Here is a 26879-nt window from a genome sequence, read left to right as displayed (position 1 = left end):
CCATGCGGCCCAGCAATGGAACTGCTTGGCATGCTTCTCTAACACAAGCTCCAGAACACTGCAGAATGCTGTGGAGCTTGTGTTAGGGAAGGAAAGTGAGCCTCCCTGTTACTAGACAGTGTGCTATGGTCCTGAAAGTAGCTGCAATTTTCAGGGCAGCCACTTTAAATTGTGTGGCTGCTCAGAAAATGGCAACCACTTTCAGAATCATGCCACACAGTCTAGCAATTGAGCAGCTTGATCTTCTTCCCTAACCCAAGTTCCAGAGATCTTGTAAATGTGTCTAATGGATTATGTGGGGGGGAGGGTGTGCAGCATGATGGAGTGTGGACCACGCTCAAGGCCTGCAGGGACTTTGTGTGGGAGATGGTGGGAAGATAAGTAGAGAGGATGAGGCAGTAGATGCAGCATCCTTGCAGTTGGCTATAAGGACAAACAATTGGCTTATAAGGACAAAAGGCACTGCAGCTGCCATAACTTTGGGACTACATCACAAGTAGCGCTTAGGGGGTCTGCCTTAACTTTGAACAATCACTAAGCGGCTGGTTGTAAGTTGAGAATTATATACATTGAGGTAAAAAGTATCACTACTTCGCACAATCAGAATTTGTTTAGTGAACTTCACTAGAATGATGCGAAGTAGCTCAACCTTCTCCAATCTGGAACCCTCCATATGGATTGAAATATAAACTCCCAGAATTCTCAGCTAGTCAGTGGAATTGGGCATCCAGTTGGGGAACCAGTTTAAATTGAGATGTTCCTCATATCCATCTTGAGCTCTGAAAATAAGCCCTCTTGTAATGGTTGGAACTCTAGCAACAAAGAAAGCATCCAAGTCCCTTCTCAAAATCAAGGCTTTGATAAAGAAAAAGTATTTAAAGTGTGCCGCATTTTTTCTAGCATGGTTCTTTTGGATTTCATAAAGAAATATAATATATCTATTTTCCTTAGGCTAACAACAATGCTGCTGTTTGTCTTCTTTATCTGGGAAAACTGAAGGATTCCCTCCGTCAGCTGGAAGGGATGGTTCAGCAGGATCCTAAACACTACCTCCATGAGAGTGTTCTCTTCAATTTGACAACCATGTACGAACTTGAGTCTTCTCGCAGCATGCAAAAGAAACAGGCTCTACTTGAAGCTGTAGCTGTCAAAGAGGGTGACAGCTTCAATACGCAATGCCTCAAGTTAGGATAAGCCCATCCATTTCTTTTTTTTTCAAAAGCTCATTTAAGAAGCTGTATATACCTCGGCTAATCTGTAAATGTTCCTCCAGCAAGTGCAATAAAAAAGCTCTTTAATTATGAAAATATGGTAAAATTATGAATACATGGTAAAATTGTTGTAATATAGGAATTTATACACTGGTCTCTATATCATCCACAGGATTTCGTGTTAATCTACCATCAAATTCATTCCTGAAGTTACTGCCAGTTTACAGTGTATACCATCAAAATTATTCAGATGGGCTTTTCTCCCGTTAATAGTGACCTACTGTATATAAGCTAATTTGTTCCAATGATTTTTGTTCTAGACATTCAGGATGTAGTGATTGTGTGTATAGAATTGGAGGACAGTGGGGTGATGGACAGAAAAGGTTTTAATAAAGTAGGAAATTATAAAGACAGGCTCCAGTCTAGGGTTTTTTTTGGGGGGGGGGGGGTCTCTAAAGCAGTGTACCCACTCGACACCCACAAACTGTCCCAAATTGTTTTGAGGAAAATTATGGAACACATCCTCCACCTGTTTCAACCAGGCCTGCTCAGTATGGAAAACTACCATTTTGCCCTGTAACTTTACCCAATTAAGCAAGAAAGTATACCTAAATATTAATAATAGCTTTCCTTTGCTTTTATGACAAAATGCATCAGGGTTTACCCAAGCATATCAGAATAGAGGGCCGAATTGTATTCATGGCAGAACAGACTCATCTAAAGAAAGAATCTGTTCATTATTCACTCATTAATCTTTTCTCCAAATTCTTCCCTTAAAGATAAGGAATTTCTGTCAAATGAATAAACAGCATTTGCAAGCAAAAATAATTGTATCTCTGAACATGCCCTCCTAGGCCCCCACTTGCCCCTGAAATCAGCATTGAAGATTGTTCCAGGACAAATTAAGAAACCCACAGGGGGAGAGAACAATGCATTCTGTTGGGTGAGCAAAAGCCTATTCATTTCAAGTGAGATGTAGTCCATTGATTTATTACCAAGTAAGCTCAAGAAGCTAATTATTTGAAGGTAAGGATAGCTCGTTCAGATGAAATAGGTAGATTAAAACTGGATTAACGTATCACATCCAGTCATAGCTTTCCCGATTATGATTTGTTGAATAACGGAGGCCCACATTACTCTGGGTTTACAATCAGTACCTGGCATATCATAAGCTTCTGTTTTCATTTGTTTATTAGCCCCCTGGGATTATTTTATGTAATACAAATGGCTGCATACATTTTTCAAATATATAAATACAACTACAACACCCTAAGGAAAAAAACAACAGACCAATCACATTTAGGCCAAGGGCAATGTGATTCATCACAGGACTTCAGTACAGGAAAATAAGGTTAAGGTAAGTATGCTTTCACTTGAGAAGAATGGGTCCAGACCCCAATGGTGTTCAAACACAGAAATTCTCTTCTACACACTTGAAAGAGGCAGAGGGATAACAGACATTATTATTATTATTATTGCTAGATTGGACTGGACCAGTTTGTCTTCAACATGTTACAGGTTGCTTTATTTCCCCTCTTTTGCCCATCGGTGTGGACATTTCCCCATAGGTGCCCACATGCATCCAGGCCAGCAATGCTGGAGGGCGGGCGGCAGCGAGTATATTCTCCAGATTTGTCTACCTGGATGTATCTATAATGCATTAAGTGCTGGCAGAGCATGTCAGCAGGTGCGCTGCTCTTATTGCTATGCTCCTCACATGCTGGGCGCCAGAGAGCCCTGGATAATTCCAAAGGTTACTGTGACGGGTGACTGAATAGGCGACGAATTGACCTGCTTTAGAGGTGAAAATGAGGAAGCCGCCTCTCCGCCAGCATTAAAAGCCTGCTGCTGCTTGAAAAGCCAAATTAAAATAAGGGATCTATTAAAACAAGAGAGCTGCCATTCAAACCAGACGGCGGGGGAGGAGGGGAGGGTTGCCAGCCAGCCAGGCGAGCTGCAAAGCGGCTCCCGGCTCAGCTGACGTTCGGCTCCTGTGGAGCAGAGGCGGCCGGGCGGGGGAATAACGAGCTCTCGAGAGGATCCCGGTACAAAAGGGGAGAGAGCCCCATGGCCCGGCCCCGCTGGAGGATTAGCTCTTCGGGGGGGGGGGCTGTTGAGCCGTTGGTTGCCGAGCCTGGGAGGGATCGTGGGGGGGGGGGAGGGACACGAGCCATCTTCCAACTGGGATGAAAGGGGGGGAAGAGGGAGGGAGCTCAGGTGTGATTGCAGAAGCAGCAAAAAAAAAGTGACTTATGGGTTGTCAGGAATACTCCGGGTGGGAGGGGGGTTAGGAGGATTAATTCCTCAGTCGGTTTCCCGTCAATTCACCCAGTCAGCCATTGCACAAAGCCCCCCCGCCCCGCCCTCCAGGGGCTGCCCCCGCGAGCCGGCCCACCCAAGGGATGCCCGCACGGCAGCCCCGCCTCAGCTTCTGCTGCGCTTGCGTGTGCGATTCAAAAGGCAGGCGAATCTCGCCGCCTTGCATCTGGGGAGCGGGACGGCGGTATTTTTAAGCAGGGCCCTTCGAGAAGTAACATCCCTTCCCGTGATTCCCCCACCCCACCCAGAGGCAAGCGGGGCTACGATGGGCAACCTGGCCCAAGAAAGCAGAGTGTGTTGAGTCTTGATTAATGTATTCTACTTTCTTTTTCTTGTATACTGAGAGCATATGCATCAAAGACAAATTCCTTCTGTGTCCAGTCACACTTGTACCTTAGAAAACACAGAGTTTTTTTAAAAAAATATGCCAGGAGAAAACGGAAAGTTAACATTTTGTTATCCAGAAAACAATAAAGCTTACCTTAAAGTTTTCAAAGATAAGCTATGGGTTATTTATTCATTGTCTCACTGATTGAATACAGAGTACCCCATTTGCCTGGGTTCATCGATCCTACAGCCAGGAATCATGACATTATGTAATATGCTGAATGATAAATAAGCACATGCTAAGCCAGACTTAGCTGAGTGTACAGTGCAAACCTAGCCACATTTTTCTGGCTTCTCACAGTATGAAGCCATGATTTCATTCACATCTGCTGCAATAGGCCACAATGGCTATGGTCAGATTGCTACAATCCATAAATTATATCCTGGGTCACACAAGATGCTAAAATATTGATGGGCTTTGCACACAAACTTTATGCTATACTCCATGTATATACTTCAGTGGTCAACCAAGTTCATACTACTGAAATTTGGCAGCAAAATTGTAGTCTTTCGACAGCACAATTTACCTTTTAGCAAACTTAAATCTTTGTCAGGCTTAACCTAATGGGCTTGAATTGAAAGGCAAATTAGTATTATTTCCTCTGCCATACACAACAGAAACAGACTAAAAACCTCACTGTTCTCCTGCACTCGTTCTCCATCTGCATGAAGTCTTCACAAGCCTTTTAGCAATAAGGAAGTAGTGCCCATAAGAAAAAAGATGCACAATTGCTAATTAGTGATTTATTCAATAAACCTTGATTAAGCATTAATGTAAAGTACAAACCCAGATAAGTAAATCTTGGGGGGGGGGGGGAGAGAGAAGGATGGATGGATGGATAGATGGAGGCAGAGAAAAAGATGATAGAGATTAGATAGATAGATAGATAGATAGATAGATAGATGATAGATAGATAGATAGATGATAGATAGATAGATAGATAGATGATAGATAGATAGATGATAGATGATAGATAGATAGATAGATAGATAGATAGATAGATAGATGATAGATAGATAGATAGATAGATAGATAGATAGATAGACAGACAGACAATGATGGATTGGATAGATGGATTAATTATATAGATTGGATGGATGGATGGATAAGTTAATCAGTGATGGCTAACCTTTTCGGTACTGAGTGCACAAACCGAAACGTACGTGCATACATATGCTTGTAGGTACACCAGTGTGCTGGAAACCTGAAGACCAGCTGGCCGGGGTTCCCACGTGTGCCAGCCAACTGTTCTTTGGGTTTCTGGCATACACATGCACGCCAGTCAGCTGGTCTTCATACGTGCCAGAGCACCGGACCCAAAGACCACCTGGCTGGCGTGCGCATGACTGTTTTGGGGGCTTTTTTGGCCATTTTACACCATTTTCCAGGTCATTTCCAGGCCATTTTTGGGCTGATTTCAGGGCTGGTTTTGGCCTGAAAAACGGCCTGTTTTTTGAGCATTTTTGAGACCATTTTCAGGCCATTTTCCGGCTCTCTGGCACCCTTGAAGACCAGCTGATGATGGCACGCGTGCACAGATGGGGCTCTGTATGCCACCTCTGGCACACGTTATAGGTTCGCCATCATGGGGATAGATGGATGGATGGATTGGACAGACAGACAGACAGATGCTGGTATTTCAAAGCGCCTGAACCTGGCTCTTCACCCAGCTTTTGGAGAGAATGGCTGATGCTTTCTTTCTGTTTACTTCTAGGTTTATTCTTTACCATCATTGTTCTTTTGTGCTGTTTTTGTGGTTTTGAATTTTCTTTTTTGTTTTTAAATGTTTTAATTGTAAACTGCCGAGAGTTGCTGGAAGTTGGATGGCATGTATATTTAATAAATTATTATCATCCTAGATTTCTGATGTAGTTCATGCTACACTAAACTTCAATTTGTATGGTTTGTTGCAGTAAATTAGATAGTTAATCCATTTATTTTCAACCATAGGTTTTAATAAAAATCCATATAAAATTACAACAATCCTTACTGGCTCAATTCATCCCCCTACAATTAATAGAAGTCATCTGTCAACATCTTCCTTGCACTCACTGCAAGCAAAGCAACTTGCTTTATTACATGTTGCTCTACACTGGTCAGTAGGAAATGGATTTCAATAAACTATGATTAGCTGGGTTCACATAATATGCTATGCTGTAAACCATGATTTTAAGAACTTAATGGCTAGAGTCACACTGCACTCTAAATCCAAGCAACACAAATCACATTACGGCTTAATGTGATGTGCAAACTCAGTTCCTGATTCTTGTATGTCACTTCGCAATTATGTAGAATTTTGTGGTTCTTAAGCCAACAGTTTCTTTTTAAGTTCTTCCTTTTTGAAGTTGAAGCATTCAGGTGTTGTAGGGAGATTTGGTAAGGACAGGGAATAGGAGACAGAATTGACAGAGTTTGGACTCCAAGTTCCATCACTCAGCTAATCCAGTGACCAGTGGTAAGAAATGGTGGGGGATATAACCAAAATATCAAATATATCAGCTTGTCTATTCCATATGGGTTTTTTAATCCTCTAGACAGTGTTATAATTTATATAGGAATATCAAGGGAAACACCCGACTCCCAAATACTTCTCTTGACTCACTATCATTTGAATTTCAACCCATCAGGCAACTGTTCCTGTACAACCCCAAGACTTAGGGCCAGCAGAGGAAGGCAACAATGGCAAATGTCCATGAAAGAGTGTCTGATTTCCATCCAGAGCACAAGGGTCTGATGCTGTGTTTTGCTCTCAGGAAAAAAAAAAGATTTCTGCATTGAAATATCTGCCTGACAGCCAAGAGAGGAGTTCTGTCGGACCAGACAGCGTGTGCCAAGGGCTGGAACAGCAGGAACTTAGCAGATGGGCTTCACAGACAACTGGCACCACACCACCGCTCCATGCCCTAGTAGGCACCAGCCCTTTCGTGGATGCTAAATTTTTAATTCTGAAATTTAAAAGAACAAGCAAATGTCCTGGGGTTTTCAAGCTGCTTCTTGATTGAGAGCGGGCAGACGCAGCGGCTGTCAAACCAAAGTAAACAGCGCCTCTTTGCTTGCCTAATTAAGAGCACCAATCTTTACCTCTTCAAACCAGTCAGCAGTCTCAAATTTCCCAAGGTCTTCAAGTGCTCTTCTGATTTTTAGAGGGCTATTCATCATGGCCAGACATTTTTTTTTCTTCCCAAGAAGCAAGCAAAATGGGAAAATAGAAAAACGTGGATGGAAGCTCAGGCACAATGAAACAGCCCACACTCTGGATGTGCTAGTGTGACTGCAGAAGGACAGGACTTGAGTGCAGTCCTGTCATCTGGATTTTTTTCAGTCAGCCAGCTGGTTTTTGCTTTTGAAAAGCTTCTGCTGTCCATGATCTTGTATCTTTCACACGGTTGTGTGACAAGTAAAAATTCACCAAGTAAAACATTCCCCAGCACGTATTCTGCTGTTTTAGCCTTTTAGTTCTGTTGTAATCTCCATGGAGAACTATGGTTCAATTAAGAGCATGACAGATACAGTATATAAAATGTAAAAGGATTCTGTTTTAAAATAAATTACTGGATGTTTGTTTAGATTCATACACAGTATTTTAAGGTGCATCATAACCCACAAGGGCCACAGTTAGAGACCTGGAATGGAGGTGCTGCAAATCCAACAAAACATAGGCCTCTTTTTCAAGAGGAAACAAGTTTCTTCTCTGATTGCCATGGAAATCAAGGTGGGCTCATTCCAGGGAAGAGGACACCATCATTTGCAACATTTAAATGAGCCCTGGCTTGTTCCTGATTGCAGAGTAGACACATTTTTCCTTTTTATGCCATAGCTTTTATGCAATATTTCAACCGACTGGGCTTTTGGTAGGAGTTTCCAAGCAATTTGGCTGTAAATTAAGTACAAAAGGTGCTAGATTGATGAGATCTGTGCTGTAAAACACCACTAGGTGGCAGTAAAGTAATAATATAAGTAACTCTTAACTTTTTGCTGCCATCTAGTAGGTATCTTCAGTTTTATACTCCAATTCCAGCCATTTCAGATGTCATTCTTTACCAAGGTCAGGAATTCCCAATGTAAAACCCTAGCATTTTTCATAGACTGAAACAGATTCTCAAGTCAGGGCAGTGATTGCTCTTCCATAAAAGCAAAGAATATCAGAACCCTTTAAAGCACATACATAATAGCAGGAAAAGAGATGGTTGCTTTAAGTCCCATCTAATTTTGAAGGAGCTGCAGTAATATATTTGGCAATATATTTGTGCTCTTTTTTTAAAATCAAATACTGTGTTTTACACACCTAACAGACATGGAACTAATGGAACACACCTTAAAAGGCAGGTAAGCAGAAATATAGCTCCCACCTGTTGCCCTGCTGAAGCACCAATGATTCACTCATCTGTATGGTTACTTGTGCATTTTCTCATTTAGTTCAGCAGCATCTCTCTGTCCATGGAGATGTATTGACTTTTAGAAACTACTGCAATAGGGAGAGTGAGAAGAATCTAAATCAGGGATTAGTCAATCCTGTAGAACTGGGCAATTAATGAATGCATCAATAGGAAAATAAGTATCTTCATTTCAGTAGGCTTACAGGAAAGAGGCCTAGATCATTTGAAAATTAAAACAAAATACTGTTGATTTTCTGTATTCCTTGGTTATATTCACACAATTCAGAACTGCAAAATAACCGCATTTCAGCCTACCGTATTTTTCGGAGTATAAGACGCACTGGAGTATAAGACGCATCAAGTTTTTGAAGAGGCAAATAAAAAAGTTTTTGCACTCTGCAGGCCTCCCCAAAACTGCCCAGTTTTCGCGAAAATGGGCCCGTTTTCTGTCAAAAAAAGGGCATGCATAGCCTTTAGGAGGCTTATAGAGTGATCCTGGGGGATGGGGGGCGATCAAAAACAAGCTAAAAAACAGCCCATTTTTCACTCATTTTTGCCCTCCCAGCCCCCAGGAGCATTCTGCAAGGCTCCTAAAGGCTATGCATGGCCATTTTTGCAAAGGGGGCGGAGTTTCGGGAAGCCAAAAATGCTGTATTCAGTGTATAAGACGCACCCAGATTTTCACCCTGTTTTTTGAGGGGAAAAGGTGCGTCTTATATTCCGAAAAATACGGTAAGCTAATCCAACCTGTATAGTTCAGCACGTTGTATAGAGTTGCCTTGATGAGATAGGCATAAATTTCTAATAACAAAACAAATCCAAGAAATGTGGTCAGGTATATATAAACTGGTTAGCTATAAGTAAGTATATTGTGTAAATGCATCCATGATTTCAGGCTTGGTTACCACATTTTTACTCTGCCACAATCAAAGGAATCTTGGCATCTAGTATGGAACATAAAATAAGATAAAACATTTATTCATTAAGCCTAAAAGAAGCCATCAGAACAGAAAAAAGATGATGTCATATATAAGCCTCGGAGAAAGTTCAAGTCTTTTTAAGAATTTCTGAAAAACAGAGAGGGTTTTGTTTTAATTCACTGTTTCCCAAATCTCAGCAACCTTAAGAAGTATGGCCTTGGATCCATACATCTTAAAAGTTCCTGAGCTTAAGAAAGACTTGTTTGCAGTAATCTCTGCCAGAAAGGAAGCTGCTCCAACGCATCAGGCCTGGCAAAGAAAAGCAGCTTCAGCCCCACCCCAAACATCTTAAGCCTAAAAAACTTTTAAAAATTGAAAATGGAAATATATTACTTTTTATTTAATATAGTTTTAAGAGCAACTTTCATTTTTAGGTAATTAATGTTTTGATTATCTTTTATCATGATTCCTCTTCTGCAGTATCAGAATTCCCTGCACCTGTTACGTATTTTATAAAACAACATGGGATATCCTGGTTGCATATCAACCAGGCTCACGTTAGGCTAAAACACTGTTGGCTGGCCAGCGATTCATTTTCAAACACAGCCAGCAAGATTACTTTATTCAGCCAGTTGGGAAAATTTCAGCAACTCAGTTAATTCAGTAAATATAGTTCAAGCAAATATAGTTCAAGTTTAAGTAAGAATTAATCTATGTGCAAATATAGCCATATCCATCACATTCAGTTTGGCCATTTATTGGATTTAAGTTCGACTGAATGCCACAGGATTTACTGATTGTGTTTCATTTATTGTAGCTGATAAACCTACCGTATGTCTATCCAATCTTTTTGTAGGACTGATTTAAAAACAGATTTCACACTTCATATCTGGATTTTCACAACCCCTTGCATACAGTATTTTCCATTTATATAGTGATTGCAAACCGAAGCATGCGGTGTGAGCATTTATGTATGTATTTTACACAGATGAACCCCTAAGTAAGTGATACCAGCACCCACAAACAACAGCAAGCTTCCTTAAAAAGGCTAAAGACTAATTAAAAGATAGAAATTTTTATTAAAAGATGATAATTTTATTAGCATTACAACATAATAATGCTTTAGATTAATTCAGGAATGAATCAGATAAGTACTGCTTGTAAGAGGAGCAAGAAAGGATTGATATTCTCAGCTGAGATCTGCAAACTACATAAATCACTATTGTAAATAAAAATCCATTTATCCAAGGACAAAATTTGATATTAAAAATTGATATTTGAGAGAGGGGAAATCAAAGATTTATCACCGGCAGATGCTGTTAACATAGCCGCTTTGCCATTTTAATGTTACAGGTGTTGCAGGGTGTTCTGTGCCTCATGTGGTCCTACTGGTTTATTGTACCATTTGTGACAAAAACTGTTGGTACTGTGCTCGAGCAGGAAAGTGGTCAGCTGGTCTGTTATGAGCAATCCACACTGGTTCTCCAACAAACAGTCTCATTGCCTTGACATAATTCTGGGAGGAGAAAGACAAGAATTCACACTCAGTATAAGAATTTACTTTTATATTAAAAAAATGTGGCTAAAACTACCAAAAGGCTGAAAGAATTGAGGACAAAATTACCTTCGGGTGGTTTTACCACAAACACTATTAAAGAGATTTTCATTTTTTTTAAAAAGAAGCATTAGAAAATATAAAACATAATCAAAGTGATTTTACTCAAGCCTTAGAAAATATCCAGACTTTTAAAAATGCAGCTATAACCCATAGTCTGATTTTCTTTGCCTGGTTTGCAATATTGACATTGTGGAAGAAATAATAGTGATATAAATCACATCAACTCAGCCAGGTACCAGAGTCAATATATTCAAAGTCCCATAAGGGAAAGGAGTTCTTTGGACATTTGGCAGATTTAGAGTTCCATCGTTTTATTGGCCTTGCTCCTTGAGTCTGGAAGAACTGAATTTGAACAGCTGGTGCTTTTCGCACATATCATCTCAAGCAAAAGTTGGTGTGATGTTGTTCTTCAAAACATGGGAGCAGGAAAACTACGGCCATTTAAGTGAAAACACTGCTTTGCGTATGATATTCCCTAGTCCACAGGGTTGGAAAGCACAGGACACCCCTGGAAGTTGTGACTCAACACCTGGAGGATCATAGAGCTATTACCCTGATGTAGAAAAGTGTCCATAACTCACAAACTGATATTCAGTTTCCACTTATTGGAGTGTAAAACAGGACTACCAAATCGGGTGAGAAAATCCAGGTAACCTACAGATGTCAGGAAAGAATTGCAAGGAGCTAACTCAAGGCAGCCATCCAGTTGTCATGCTATTTTTGCAACCCAAACCCAGTGATCTTAGCTTTAAGTTGCAAAAAATTTGAGAGGCCATCCACTCCTACGTAAATGCTGTTACACTTGCACTCTCGATTCACAAGGGCAAGCATGCCAATTGCATAAACGTTGAAAGTCTTAATGGCTTCTTAAACTGTATCTTTGTGACAATCCAACCAAGACTGGAATTCATACTCTCTTTCTTTCTACAAATCACGATGCAAATAAGCTACTCTACAACCAGCTTGCTACTTCAGCTATCAAGAGAATACAGGAAATAACTGGGCACGGGATGGCTTAGTTCTCACACTATAGTGAACTGCAATCAAGAAACAGATCTGAAATTGGATTACGAGGGACAAAATCCTAGGCCAGTCTGAGCTTGCTTGTTAACAGCAGTTTCACTTGAAGCAACAAGCACAAGACCATCCCCTCAGTCAGTATCTCTAACCTCCTTGGCTGGAAAAAATGGAGAGCTTCGTTTCAGAAAGGGAAAGAAGCTTTCGGATGGCAATCTTTTATCTGTCAGTGAAGAAAATGAATAGTTCATTTTCTCTCTCTCTCTCTCTCTCTCTCTCTTTCTTCTTCTCTCTCTCTCTTTCTCTCTCACTGTTCTTTCTTTCTTCATTTCTCTCTCTCTCTCTCTCTTCTTTCTCAGCAGGAGCTGGGTAAGAAATAGCTCATTTCATTACATGAGCTAAAATGGAATGTAGTCCTTTGCTTATGATCGACAGCTCCTGCTATAACCATGTTAGCCTTTATATTACCACATAATTATTGGCTTATATTTTTAAATGTTAGCCCCTGATCAGTAGCAGCATTTTAGCAACAACTGCTTAATATTTAAATTAAGACTTTTTAAAAAAAATTCAGTGGCTTAGCCAGGCCACTTTGTGTTTGAGTTATTAAACAGTATAATATCAGAGACATTAGAAATCAGGTTATGTTGGATTAAGATTTTTTTTTAAAGTCAGAATTGTGTGTTTGAGTTGTGTGATTTAGGAGGCATTGTGAGGATGGGGGAGGGGTTAAGCTTTTGAAATGAAATGGAATAGAATGCCTAGCAATCTTAATAAAATAAAACACATTTATTGCAGCACAGTGGCTAGCACAAAATCAGCCTTGTGCATATTTTCCCTATGTAATAAAACCAACAAAAGGATCCCACAAACTGATCTCCAATCCATGGCGACTAAGGATAGAGACACAGCAAAATACGAGCTTCTTCAACCTTCTGTTCTGAATGCTTTGTATCCCACACAACAAGCCAAACAACAGAAAAAGCAGAGCAGATCTCCTGAGGCTCCAATGGATAGTTGCTATGGTAACACCAATCCCTTACTAAAGATGAATTTTATGACAAGGCTGGAGACACAAGTGCTCCATTTATCTATAAAGATAGCAGTTCAGAGCCGAGAAAGCATATGTGCTCTAATACTATCCTTCTCTGAACCTTAGGAATTGATTTCTAAGCCCAGAGAGTTGCTTGGAAGTCAAGAAAGTTTTCGATACTGTGCTATAATTTCAAGCAAGGTAACTCACCAATACCTAATCAATGATTTCCCATCAGTAAGATGCTAAAATTGTTAGAATGGGGCATGAATTTGTAGATGTTGCTTTTTCAAGATACTAACCATACATTTATACATTAGGGATTCATAGCCGAGGTATTACAGAGCTATGTTTTTATATGCTGGTCTGCATCTGCCTCAACTCTATGTGGATTTTATTTTATTTTATTGTTTTTCTTTTTTTAAAAAAAAAATCCCCCATTTCATACAGATTCGTCCAGTGTAAATCGGTGATAGATGCCAGCAGGAAGTGTGATCAGGTCTCCTTTCTCCGTAGCAATCCGGATCCACTTATCATCTTGATCACGAACATCAAAATATCCACTTCCTTCCAGGACGTAGCGAATCTCATCATCCAGGTGTAAGTGCTCTTTATAAAATATTTTTATCTAGGGGAGGGAAGAGGCAGAATAGGAAGCATTTTCGTGGAGCAAGTATATTATGAACACATAGCATATTGCATAGCTGCACAGATTGTAAGGTGCTACTTCCAAAATGCTCAAGCTTCTGTCAATAGGCAGCTGTTCATAGGTTTATAAGGTAGAGTTTGAAGTTCTCTCAGAATTATCCTTACAGCAATTATACCAAGTAGATGGGCACGCTTACAGCAGGTGAAGGACTTCTGATCTTTGAACATCTAGTTGGGAAACGTTTTAAAAGCTCGTTCGTAGTAATCCTTACACTCCATCCAGCCTCAGTTTGAGACCAGCTGTTTGCAACATTAAATCTACGCGTGCTATGTATTGAAATACCAGTCTCGTCATTGCAGAATTACAAGAATTACGTAAAAGCAAATGAGCATGTTGATTGTATTCTTTCCCTGCTCTATGCCCAGCATAGAATGTAAGCTCTTTGTTCCTCCTTGACCAGATGGCAGCACGCTAGTCAAAACTGTGCAAGCTGGCAACTTGGGAGGGCTTATAGCAATGAGGGAAGCACCCTTCTAAATTGCTTGAACAGTCCTACTAAATAGATTGTCATCTATGGGCAGATGAAGCCATATTTCTCTCTAGATGGCATTGTTTTCCAAATATACCCTTCATAAAAATCTCACAAATTTCATGCCACCCCCCTCCAAACAGATCATATTGTCAGCTACCTGGGCTCAATCAAGTACTACCTCGATACATTAGGATTAAGGTAAAGGTTCCCCTCGCACATATGTGCTAGTCGTTCCCAACTCTAGGGGGCAGTACTCATCTCTGTTTTAAAGCTGAAGAGCCAGCACTGTCCAAAGATGTCTACATGATCATGTGGCCAGCATGACCTAACGCCGAAGGAGCATGGAACACTGTTATCTTCCCACCAGAGGTGGTTCCTATTTTTCTACTTGCATTTTTACATTCCGCTGGGTTGGCAGAAACTGGAGCTCACTGTTATGCGGTGCTAAGGATTTGAACGATCAAACTGCTGACCTTTCTGATCGACAAGCTTGGTGTTTTAGCCACTGAGCCACCAAGTCCCATGTCTCTAATTAGGATTAGAGCAGTGGTTCCCAAAGTGGGCGGTACTGTGTCCTGGGGGGCGGTGGGATGACTTAGGGGGACACTAAGAGGCAAGGGGGGTGGCAAGGGGGTCGTAAGAGGCAAGGAAGGTGGCAGAGGAGTGCTGGAGGTAGCCCCCTTGCAGGGCGCAATTCTGCCTGGGGCTCTATTGGCTGCCAGTCAGCTGAGCACTTCTGGCAGGGATGAAATTCAGCCGGTTCTGACCGGTTCTCCTGAATGGTAGGACAAATTATGGGCAGTTTGGAGAACTGGTAAAATGCACCACTGACTGGCTCCACCCTCACCTCCCGCCCCTCCCACTCACTCCTTTTCGTACCACGCCTGCCTAGAGGCACAGATGCTGTTGCTGCTGCTCCCTGATTCCCTCGCTTATCTCAACCACGCAGCCCAGCAGATCTCTGCCCTGTGAGTCTTCCTTTGCTTCTATTCTAGCTACCTCCCCCACGCCCAGGCAAGGTATCTATTCTTTTCCCAAGCTGTTTCCCTCCGTCTGGGCTCTCCCTTGCAGAGCTGAGTCTAGCATTCAGTTTAAAATCCAGGGCAGGGGAGGGGGGAGCAACAGAGCAGCCAGGAGGAGGGGAAAATGTTTTTCTTTTTTTCTAAACTATTTCCCTCCATCTGGGCTCTCCCTTGCAGAGCTGAGCCTAGCATTCAGATTAAAATCTAGGGCGGGGGGCGGGGGCAACAGAGCAGCCAGGAGGAGGGATGACCCCCAGCCACACCCACAGAACCAATAGTAAAAAAAAAATGAATTCCACCACTGGGTGGGGGGCACTGAGGATCAGTTTGTAGCAAGGGGGCGGTGGACTGAAAACATCTGGGAACTACTGGATTAGAGCATCCAAAATTTCCAAATTTTTGATTTTACAGGTTGTGGATTCTAAATTGCAGTTTCTAAAGGGCTTAGAAGACACCAGACTGAATAAAGGGTGATCTTTCAGCATTTCCCCCCCAACACATGGAAATATCAAATTGATTGATAGAAACGTATTGAATGAAAATGTTCCTCTCTGCTACTGAGAGGTATTTATGGAGACTTTCTGAGGGGAATTTGTCCTTCCATTAGGCTGGTGACTGGCTCAAGCAGTTGATTTGAAGTGTCACATAAGCTTAGCTACTCAGCAGCTATTCCGTATATTATTTTAGGTTGTGTATTGGCATGTGAGAATGACCTTGAGGGACAAGGGCAAGAGATGCTTCCTAGGAAATGATCAGACAAGAGAGAGGAAGGGCCCTCAGTTGTTTAATGGTCAGTGAGAGGAAATTAGGGAAAACCCAATCTAATGGATTAGTTTAAAATGTTGGCAGAAGATTTGCACTTTCAGACCCACAAGATTCTGTTAATGTACCCTTACAACAAAATAGATTGAGCTCATCTGGTTTTTTCCTGTCTGGTTTACCTGGGAGGGCTGACAGGTGCAAACAGTCCCAGGATTTTCTGCCTCAGGTACTAAAGTATTTTACAGACAGTCTTGAACACCATCAGCTTCAACTTTCCCAACCTAGATCTAAACCAGTACTTACTAACCTAAACAATTCTGTGATGTGCGGACTTCATCTCCCAAAATACCCTAGCCCCGTGATGGTGAATCTATGGCAAGTGTGCCACAGGTGGCACACAGTGCCCTCTCTGTGGGCACACGAACTGTCAGCCCAGTTCAGGTCTGCTGTGCATGTGCGCACGCCTCCTGCGAGCCAGCAGGTTGTCGGGTTTCTGCTGTGCATGTGCGGGGCGCATTCAGGGGGGGCACACCCATATGCATGGAGGCAGGGCGCATGCATGGGGGGGGGTGTATGCATTGCATTTTGGGGGTTCAGGCATGCACTTTGGGCACGCGGTCCGGAAAAGGTTAACCATCACTGTCCTAGCCAATATGGCCATTGCTAAGAATTCTGGGAGTTGAAATCCACACATCTTAAAGTTGCCTAGGGTGGAAACAGCAATAGCTGTTAGACTTACAGTATATATCACGTCATAGTGCTTTACAGCCCTGTCTAAGCGGTTTATAGAGTCAACATATTGGCCCCAACAGTCTGGGTCCTCGTTTTATCGACCTCAGAAGGGTGGAAGGCGGAGTCAATCTTGAGTGTTGAAGTCAGTAATCAGGCTGGACATTCTAGAAGTAGAAATCCACAGAGCAAAGGTGTCAGGCTGAGAAGCTGATACACCTTGACATGGGAGTGGGATGGAAAGCCATCTGGATGTATTTCTGCACTGAGCAGAGGGTTCAATTCCATGACCTTCCTTAGAGGATAGCTCTTACAGGGAGACCATGCTAGTTCCTGCTTCTTTTTCTCCACAGACAATCAAGGACCCTTTTCACAAGCGGTCTTCTACTTTTGAGATATTTGCTACTCTGAGATTATTCTGTCCTAGGCTGCTTGCATCAGCCATTCATTTTCTTTCTTTTTTCTTTCTTTCTTTCTTTCTTTCTTTCTTTCTTTCTTTCTTTCTTTCTTTCTCTCTCTCTCTCTCTCTCTCTCTCCATCCCTCCCCCCCCTCTCTCTCTCTCTCTCTCACACACACACACACACACACACACACACACTATCAGTTTGGATGGAAGAAACAACCTTAATGCTCTGACTGGCTAATAAATGAAATGCCCACCTCCCTTTCCCCTTATTATCAGATTCAGTGAAGCCGAGGAGCTGCTAAGCCTAATCAATAATAAAACAGATGGGGGGCAATAAACCAAAACTCAATGCAGACAAAACTGTGGTGCCATTATTAGGCACTTTGTTTGTCTTGGAGAGGTGTTCAGAGGTTTCAATTCAATTAAAACAAAGAAGAAAAACCTCAAATCATGCTCAGAAAAATCAAGTACTCTTTTCCCCTGTTTAAGACAAAAGTATGTTAATCTATTTAACTAAGTTCCCCTTAACGATTATAGCTGCTGCTTTCTGTTAATTGACGCTTCAATGTAGTCTTCAAGGTCAGACCCCTATATAATGCATTATAGTACAGGTAGTTCCTCCACTTATGACTGCAATTGGGGCCAGAATTTCCATTGCTAAGTAAAGCAGTTGTTAAGTGAGTTCCACCCGATTTTATGTTTTTGCCACAGTTGTTAATGAATCACTGCAGTTGTTAAGTAAACCACGGAGTCATTAAGTGAATCCAGCTTTTCCCATGGACTTTGCTTGTCAGACATCTGGCTGGGAAAGTTGCAAATGGCTAGGATGCTGCAACCATTGTAAATAGATGCCAGTTACCAAGCATCTAATTTCTGATCATGTGACCATGAGGAGGCTGCGATGATCAGTAGATAGGAGGATTGATCATCAGTCATTTCTTTCAGTAGCATTGTAACTTCAAGGGGTCACGAAATAAATGGTTGTAAATTGAGGACTACCAGTAGTCTGATGATAATTCTTCAGGAACACTCAGTAGAACTTAAAGGAATTCAGTGGCTAAATTTACATTGACTTATTTACACTGAATTAAACTATTAAGGCTATAGTTTTCCAAGATGCAATGTATGGTTGTGGAAGTTGGACCATAAGAAAGGCTGAGTGCCAAAGAATGGAGGCCTTTGAACTCTGGTGCTGGAGAAGACTCCTGCGAGTCCCTTGGACTGCAAGGCCATCAAACCGGTCAGTCCTAGAGGAGATCAACCCTGATTGCTCTTTAGAAGGCCAGATCCTGAAGATGAAACACAAATACTTTGGCCACTTAATGAGAAGTAATGACTCACTGAGAAGAGTAGGCGTGAACTTAAATGGACTCCAGAGGATGGTAGAGGACAGGAAGATCTGGAGGAACATTGTCCATGGGGTCGTGATGGGTCGGACATGACTTTGCAACTAACAACAACAAACTATTAATATAATGTTTGTTTTGGTTTAGTGTGATATATGACTTCTATTAGTCACTTATTCAAAAAAAACATATTTAACAATGCTATCGTTTAACACAAAATATGAATCAGGCCACTGTGGCTTAATCCACAAACCATGATTTTAACATGTATGCGCATGTTAAACACATCGCCCCTTTATTATTTTCACAGATAACTCAAGATGGCAAATATATCCAGCACATCTTCCTCCTCCTATTTTCCCCACAACAACAACCCTGTGAAATGATGAGTTGGGATGAGTATAAGTGATTGGCCCCAGATCAACCAGCTTTCATGGCTAAGGAAGGACTTGAACACATGGTCTCTTGCTTTCTAACCTGGCATCTTACCCACCAGATCAGACTGCCTCTGTTGTTAATATGTTGAAGATTAATATGTTGTATAAATCCAGTCACTAGATCTACACTCAAAATGCAGTGTTCTCTGACTGGATGTCCTCCAGATGTGCTGGAAACACACTCCTAGCCAGAATATTGTTTCGCAATCAGAGAGCACCAACTATTGTGGGGACAGCTGAACTCCTGCTATAAATAAATCAGTAGGTTCAGCGGCTATGGATACATCCCAAAGGAATACTATTGTGTTCTTCCTGCCTGCCTCCCTTCCTACTCAGGCTTTTTTTTTCTCCAAAGTGCCATAAGAAGTTTATTAATATAAACCAAGAAAGGGAACTACAAAAAACTTCTTACCCTTTTAATTCTGAGCATGGGCAACATCTGGTTTTTAAACTTCACAGATAACCTTTTGCAATGCCAGTTCTGAAATGGCAGGCTCCATCTTTCATGAAATTTATCAACTCTGCCTAACAACTAATTAATTTCTATATTTTCTATTTCATAGTACAGTATCTGAAGTAAGAATAAATAAAAGTGTAACAGAATGAAATCTTCTATCCCTGGGATGATAGGACATTAGAAAGGGTCAGATTCCAAAGGTTGTAGCCAAATCAAAACTACATTTACTTATTTATTTTGTTTTTGCTTCAATGTATCCAAGCTCTTTTTGACAGGTTTCTGACCATGAATCTTCCGGTGGCTTAACTATTTTTCAAAAGCCAGGTTATGATCATCCCTATTACTGCTAGAAGAAACTCTAAATCTGGTAAATTTTAAAAAAAACACTATCAATGACCAGAAGTATTTTGTCTTTCTTAGGGTAATTTTTAAAAATGAACGCTAACTACAACAAGTGATGATATACCTAAAATGAATCAAGAGAAATAGATCAGGTATGCATTCTTAATGTTCTCCAGCGATCAACTAAAATATTCATAGCACTTCAAATGCATTGCCTTGACAACCACCTAAGAAAATTAAAGAGAAGTCTCTCTTCCTGAATTATCACTCTAAAAATCTCACACTTGCTATTTCCATTTTGAAGCTTGATATACTATACACACTGTTATGTCAGGAAAACTACTTTTTTAGTCCCCAGATCATTTGAACATTCCTATGCCATGCCTTTGCTTAGCCATTGTTTATTAAATAAACCCACAATAATATTCTATGCCTAATAAAAATATTTATGGCTTAGCCCCAGCAGAATCTGTAAACTCGACCACTACTTTGAGAGAGCAAAGTGATTTTGAGGACAGCCTCAACTTTAACAGGAGCAGTAGGAATTAAACATGTGTCATTTCACCAAGCACTAGAAAAATATGTATTTATTTAAAAGTAATGCATTCTATCATTACATTCAAATGCCAGAATTATCTGACTGTTAAGTTACCAAAACACATTGTTATAAAAATTAGAAAGCAGATAAAAGATATCTGCACTTATGTACTCATATATTCCTGTTACAGAAGATACGAAGTGGGACTTACTTCTTAAACAAAGGGAATCCACTGTTCAGACAGCAGAGTAGAAACTTTTAAAACTGGCACACACTCTAGTGGTAAATTCCAGTCTTTACAATCCTCTCAAAGCTCAAACAAAGCTGTAGTTATTACCTTCTCTTCATAATTTGGCAGCGTATCTTTGCTTATCGTTATTATATCCATCCAAGAATAGTTTTTCTCCTTACGGATTTTGGCTAATTCTGGGTCGGTCTCATAATTGTCAGCATCCAGCTACAAAAAAGAAAAGAAAAAAAAAGGATTGTCTTGGTTCACTTATTTAAAACAAGGTAATGGCATTCTGAGGTACAAAGAAATTAAGATCTCTCTAAAGCATTTTTTTTCATGCTGAATTGAGGAAGAAATGGGGCTACAAAAAATGACTTGTTTAAATATGATTATGCTTCACACACAATTGAAAATTGGGTCACCTAAGGCTCAGCACCACTAACAATATTTGGCAATCATAATAGTTTATATCTATTCACTTTCCAAAGATTTCACATGCAGCCTTGCAACTTTCTTCTCTTGAAAGCTCACCAAGGGGTGTCCTTAAGCGCTGAATCATTTGTCAAAAAGAAAAAAATAGTGGTCAAGAAAAAAAGGTGGAATACTCAGTTTAGATAACCAAGTGTTTTTCATCGTTTTGGAACTCTTGGGGTTGATACAGCACAATAACAACTCGGTAAGGCAAAACTGTCCTAATTATCAAATTAATATTTCCTTCAGATAAATAACTTTTACTATAGATGCATGCATAGATTCTTCCAAGTCATGCAGAGCATCAGTTTCCCTGATATATTATTCTGCAAATACCCCCCATCAGCCTAATCATATGAATGGATGCACCTTGGCTTCAGAACAATCCCACAATTGAAACATTAATCTAAATAAGGATCAAGGAACATCAGGATTGCTTATTTAAAGGATAAAGCACCTTCAAAGATTAGCAATAATATTCTTATTTTCTTGATCATTTTGATTTTTCAGAAATGAGATTATGACAAAGCCAGCCTTGTAATGTCATTGTTAAATTTTCCAGAGAAGGGAAAACAGTTACCTCAAGAGTTTTAAACCCTTGCTTAAGTCCTTCCCTGGATTGTCCTCAAGGCAGCTTGCCATCACCAAGAGGGCAGGTTTCCAAAACAACAAAATTAGCCTTAGTAGGGAAAGCAGCATGAATTGAGCAAACAAACGAGATTAAGTTTAAATCCTGACAAGATTAATAGGACTTTCCTAGCATATTTATCAAATTTTGATACTGCTCAGGTCCGTATTAACAATACCTGTATTTGCCCACCTTCTAAATCAGGAGTTTCCAACCTTGGCAACTTTAAGCCTGGCAGACTTCAACTCCCAGAATTCCAAGCTTTGATGGCTGGGGAATTCTGGGAGTTGAAGTCCTCCAGGCTTAAATTTGCCAAGGTTGGAGACCCCTCTTCTAAATGTAATAGCTCTACTTCAAAGGAAGGAGTGGAAGTGTAGAGCTGAGAGAAGTACAAATGCATCTATCTTGCCCAGGTCATTCCCAGATTGCCCTGGCTTTTCTAATGCAGTTTTCCTGTTTTCTAGATGTGTTGGATTTCAATTCCCATCCCAAACCATGATGACCTTCTATTACCATAGCTGAAATCCAACATACCCAAAGGGAATCAGGCTGATAAAAGCTATTATAAGGTAACAGCCTTCCACTTTTTAGGTGTACAATAAAGTAACCACAAAAACAAAGGTGCAGGAGATTTTGGATTTTTTTTAAGGTACAGGTTTTAAGGCCTACAGGTTAAATTAGCCAATTCTACCTAAATAAATACAAATTATTGATGAATGACTAGGAAAACAGTCCTTCATGGACTTCATAATTGGAGCCATAAAGGGCCTTGCATTTCGCAATGAAACCAAAAATAATACTGCTGAGAGGCTACATTCTCAGAAAGGTCATCCATTGTAAATAGGCCCTGTCCAAAGGACCAAATTAAAGGAGGAGGAACAGCTCTTCTACTGTAGAAATCACAGAAAAAATGAGTAGGTGTCCTTATTACCAAAAGGGTATCAGAAGTCAATGAACAAATACTTCTTTTCAGCAAAGTAAAAGATAACTCCACACATGGTCATAATTGGAGGATCATCAATTTCAAATCAACTGTATATTCTGCCAGTAAAGATGGAATTCTATCCAATCAGCAAAAATAAAAACCAGTACTGACTACAATTGTATCATTAACGTTTTCTTCCACAATCTCATCTTGAAACGAAAGAAAACAAATGCAATCACCAGACTAACAAGAAACGGCCCCTGTGATGTTCTATATATAATTATTATGTGGTGAACATAATGAGGAGATATCATGGATTGGATGCCTGAGGAACTGAGGACTGAAATTCATTACATCATTAAATACAAAGCATTCAGATAGCCCTCGTTTAATGATCACTCATTCCGCCACCTCCAGCTGACCATTGCCATCTTCTTCCTCCTGCTGCTGATGAGATGTGACAGGGCTGGACCTCCAAAAGGCAGTTGCTGGTTGCATAACGCCTTTTTCCAAAGGCCACACAGGACCTTCATGGGGGCCTCCCATGGTCAGCAACTGTTTCACAAAGGGCTGGGTGCACCTCATCAGCAACCGCAGAAGATGGCATAGGTCAGCTGGGAAGAGCAAAAACAGCAAAGAGGAGCTTTCATTCCCTCCTGGCTGTACTCACTAGGCTGCCACAGCCATTTTCCCACTTGCTGGCCTGCTTGTGAGTTGCCCAGGACTCACAACTTCCTAACAGCATCGCCAATGACTTTGCTTGTTGGAACTTGTGAGAAGATCCTTGTTTAACAGCCCACAATTTCACTTAAACAAGGGCAATAGGGACTCTTGCCATTGCTACACAATGTGGTCATGTGATGTTCCCCTTGATGACAGCATCACTTAGAAACAAAAAGTCCGTTTGCAGTTATCAATGGTATCAAAAGCTGCTGAAAGACCAAGGAGTGAAAGACTGGCCTCACCACTCCATTCCCAGTTTCACCACAGGCCACAAATATGAGCAAAAATGTCTCTGCATTAAACCCCAGTCTAAAAGCCAACTGAAATGAGTCTAGACAATGTTTTTTTCCAGAGCCCTCTGGAGCTAAAGCCTAACCACCACATTTCCAGGCTGGAGCCTGGATGATAGTTGTTTGGGACCGTTGGACCCAGTGATGTCTTGTTGAATTGAGGGCATATCAAAACCTCCTGCCATTCTTTTTCTCAGAGAAGCTGACATCACAAGGACCCAACCACATGCCACTTCCCAGGCAATCTTAATTATCCAGGAGGATATGATCCAACAAACAGTAGCTGAGGTAACAGACTGGAGAACCCTGTCCACTTCCTCTGGAGTCACAGGGCTAAAATTGCTTCAGATAATTACACAAGATCTTGCTCCAAACACTTCTGTCTGGTCAGAGTCCAACTCAAGCACATAGGAGCAACTTATTTGCCACATAGCAAGAATACAATTCACAGCAGCTGGTCCCTCTGCAACAGCCACGCAAAACAACAGGAAAAATGAGCTGAAGGTACAGAATCTCCAACCCCTCCATTAAGTCACCCAATCTCGCTTTTGTAGTTTTTTTTTAGCCTCCGGGGAAAACTAAAATTAGTGTCCAGCATTACTAATGTAGACACTATCCTATATGGTTTGTTTGTTTTTTAATCCTGCCCTCTGCCTCATAAGACAGGAACCTGTCCTACAGGAATGGGAAGAAGTCCAAGCAACTAGATGGATTTTATATTTTCATGACAACAGGGAACAAACCTTGTTCCTCTTCCAAGTAAAATGATTTGCAACTAAATGAGGTCCAATCAAGCCTTCCCTGAGCAGTTCCCTTCCAGTTCCGTACTACAGTTCTCATCAACCCCAGCTCAAACAGCCAATCAGGGCAAGGGGAAGGGTGTACCGAACTGTCCTTTTGTTTTTGTGGAATTAGGGAGGGGGAGTCTTTTGCATTTATGGGAAGAATCACTGTTTATAATTTGCATACATCTGTTACCTTCATAGCTTATTGGTATCAATATTTACAACGGTAATGCATGGTATTTCTTCTCGTCAACTAAACAGAACACAAAATGGACCTGCAGAGGTGAATTGTAATGCATGAAAGCTTAAACTGTGATAAATTTGTCAAATGTTGAGGTGTCAGCAGATATTATCAGGGATGTTAATGATTACTGTTATTAATAATTGCACTTGTTTTGCAAATTTCCTTTCATGACCCACTAATGTCCCAGAGAACTACAGCAATGATCCCATTGGATAAATTATTAGACCCAAAAAGGCCAAGGGGCCCGACTCACACAAAAAGCTTCCCCAGGCCAGCAAGTGGTTGAACTGGCAATATTGTACAGCGGACAATAAGTTTGGCTAGGTTGTGTATGTTTTGGGTGTCTGTGTACATGTTCACGCATTAGTCTGTCCTGTTAGTTTGGCTGGTGGGAGGTAACTGCACGCCCTATTTAATATGACACAAGGAGATAAACATAGAAGGGAGGCAACCCAAAGCATAATTTAAAATGTGAAAATATGGCCGCATTTTTTCATTAAAGCAAATGCCATAAGTTAAAACAGAACTTGCAGGAGCTGTCGGTTTTTCAAGACATCGGATAACCCTGTAACGATCTCCATAACTGGATTGCTTATTTTTAATGCATTTTTTTCAGGGTAAAGGGGTGGTATGTGGGGGAGAAACACCAAATAAAAAAATCAGTGGGAAAGACCAGCGAGAAAACAAGTGTCTCTGTGTGTGTGTGTGTGTGTGTGTGTGTGTGTGTGTGTGTGAGAGAGAGAGAGAGAGAGAGAGAGAGAGAGAGAGAGAGAGAAGGAAGGAAAGAAAAAAGGAAAGAAAAAAGTAAGTAAGAAAGAAAAAAAGGAAGGAAGGAAGGAAGGAAGGAAGGAAGGAAGGAAGGAAGGAAGGAAGGAAGGAAGGAAGAAAGAAAGAAAGAAAGAAGAAAGAAAGACCGACCAAAAGGAACATTTTCCCCCCACGGCCTCTCCAAGGCTGGGAGTTAGCCCCGGTTAAGTCAAGAACGAAGCACGCTACTTGAGGGCGGCCAGTATGCTCTGTGTCGCGGTGGGGGGGGGGGGTGAATTAGGGGCTCGATCCCTCCAGCCAAGGCCAGAGAAGCCTCTCCGCCACGGAGCACAAGTCAGTGGCGTTTGCCTCGAGCTCCCGCGCCAGATCCCTCAGCCTGGTTTGGCGCAAGCTCGCTACAAACGGAGCCAGATCCAGGGCAGCCTTTTTGCAAGTCTGGGACGCGCGCGGCCCGCCCCCCCCTCCTCCTCTGCCTACTTTCCAGTACAAGACGCCGATGCGGCTCAGCTGCTCTAGGCTGACCGGCTGATCCGGCTCTGGGCGATGCGGCTTCCGGGGGTCCTCCTGGGAATCGTCCATGTACCAAGCCTCTACCATCGTCCCCTGCCCCCGAGCCTCCGCTCCCGCGCCGCCTCCGACCAGGGCCGAAGAAGACGCCTCCCCGCCCCGCCCCTCACAAGGACGTCGTCCACCCCGGTTTCCCTGGCCTGGAGCCGATGCGCGTCCTCTGCCAGCGCTGCTAAACTATAATCGGGGCGATTTAACTTCCAAGGGCGGTAAACGAAAGTCCCCCGCTTGCTACGGAAGGGCCGATTCCCCTCCAGGGGTTTTGCAGGAAAAGGCAGAGCCCAGGCAACGCGGGGCTTTCCGCCCGTGCCTAAAAACAGGTGTAAGTCCGGTTTAGCACCCCGGATCACTCCCCTCCCGGGCTCCCCTCGAACGTCCCATCGCGAGTTCTGTTGCTTGGCCTTCGCTTTGTGTCTGCTGAGGGAGGGGAGGGGTGGGATGGGTCCACCTCATGAGGGTGTTACCTCTCTTAAATCCCCCCCCCCCGTAGATGGCTTCCTTTGAGCTAATGGGTTCCTTGGGTGATCCTCGAGCCCAGCATTTCTGTTGCTAAGTGAGGCATCTGTTCAGTTAATTTTCCTCCATTTAAGGGCGTTTCTTGTCACAGTTGGTAAGTGAATCAATGCAGTTGTTAAGGTTTGTAGGAGGTTAGCACCCACCCCTCTCCTGGAAGAATGAAATATTCCCAGGAAGAACAAAAAAAGGAAGAATATTGTATTTCCCTGGATGAGAAAAGGGAGAAACATGTTTTTAAAGACAAAGCAGCTCCCTGCAGATTCCTGCCCCCCCCCCTTTCTTAATGGACCATTGACGGCTGGATCAGTCTATTCTACATAACAAAGGTAGGATTAGCCTTCTACGCATCCACATGGCACCTGGGAGGATTGCGTCAGCCAGCAGGGCAGGGCAAAGAGGTTTGAGCCTCAGGACAGCCTACAGAGTTGGCCCTGTATGGCCCCATAGGAGTCTGACAACCAATCAGAATATGAGCTCAAGTCCACCATTAAGCCACATCTTTCCAAGCAGTCTCCATGTTTCCAGTGTCTTTTTCCCCATTTGGAACTGAACCCAGAAGGACATTTCTTCCAACAGGTTGTTGGATGAATCTGCCTTCCCCATTGACTCTGCTTGTCAGAGCTTCAC

General features: G+C 41.8%; 2 protein-coding genes across 3 annotated transcripts in view; one reads left to right on the top strand and one right to left on the bottom strand.

Annotated features, from left to right (window-relative positions):
• TRAPPC12 (trafficking protein particle complex subunit 12) overlaps positions 1 to 1620 on the top strand; it is a 61633-nt gene extending 60013 nt beyond the window's left edge. The window contains exon 13 of the mRNA XM_081940602.1: positions 952 to 1620. Coding sequence (XP_081796728.1) covers positions 952 to 1194 — 243 coding nt within the window. The 3' untranslated portion in view covers positions 1195 to 1620. The remainder of the gene's footprint in view (positions 1 to 951) is intronic.
• An 8653-nt stretch (positions 1621 to 10273) lies between these two features.
• ADI1 (acireductone dioxygenase 1) lies at positions 10274 to 25829 on the bottom strand. Of its 2 annotated transcripts, none has more exons than XM_081944728.1 (4): positions 25647 to 25829; positions 20441 to 20560; positions 13331 to 13510; positions 10274 to 10730 (listed from the first exon to the last, which is right to left on the bottom strand). In XM_081944728.1, exons 1-4 carry the CDS (start codon positions 25764 to 25766, stop codon positions 10608 to 10610), a joined length of 543 nt encoding a protein of 180 aa, XP_081800854.1. In that variant the 5' UTR covers positions 25767 to 25829; the 3' UTR covers positions 10274 to 10607. The 2 variants fall into 2 exon arrangements, with proteins under 2 accessions (XP_081800854.1, XP_081800855.1); XM_081944729.1 differs by having other exon boundaries at positions 25692 to 25812.
• Between the last annotated feature and the right edge of the window lie 1050 nt (positions 25830 to 26879).

The sequence above is a fragment of the Natrix helvetica genome (assembly GCF_964273705.1).
Source record: "Natrix helvetica genome assembly, chromosome: 2".
Lineage (NCBI taxonomy): Eukaryota > Metazoa > Chordata > Lepidosauria > Squamata > Natricidae > Natrix > Natrix helvetica.
The sequence above is the reverse complement of the archived record's forward strand: the minus strand, read 5'-3'. Positions and strand labels throughout refer to the sequence as shown.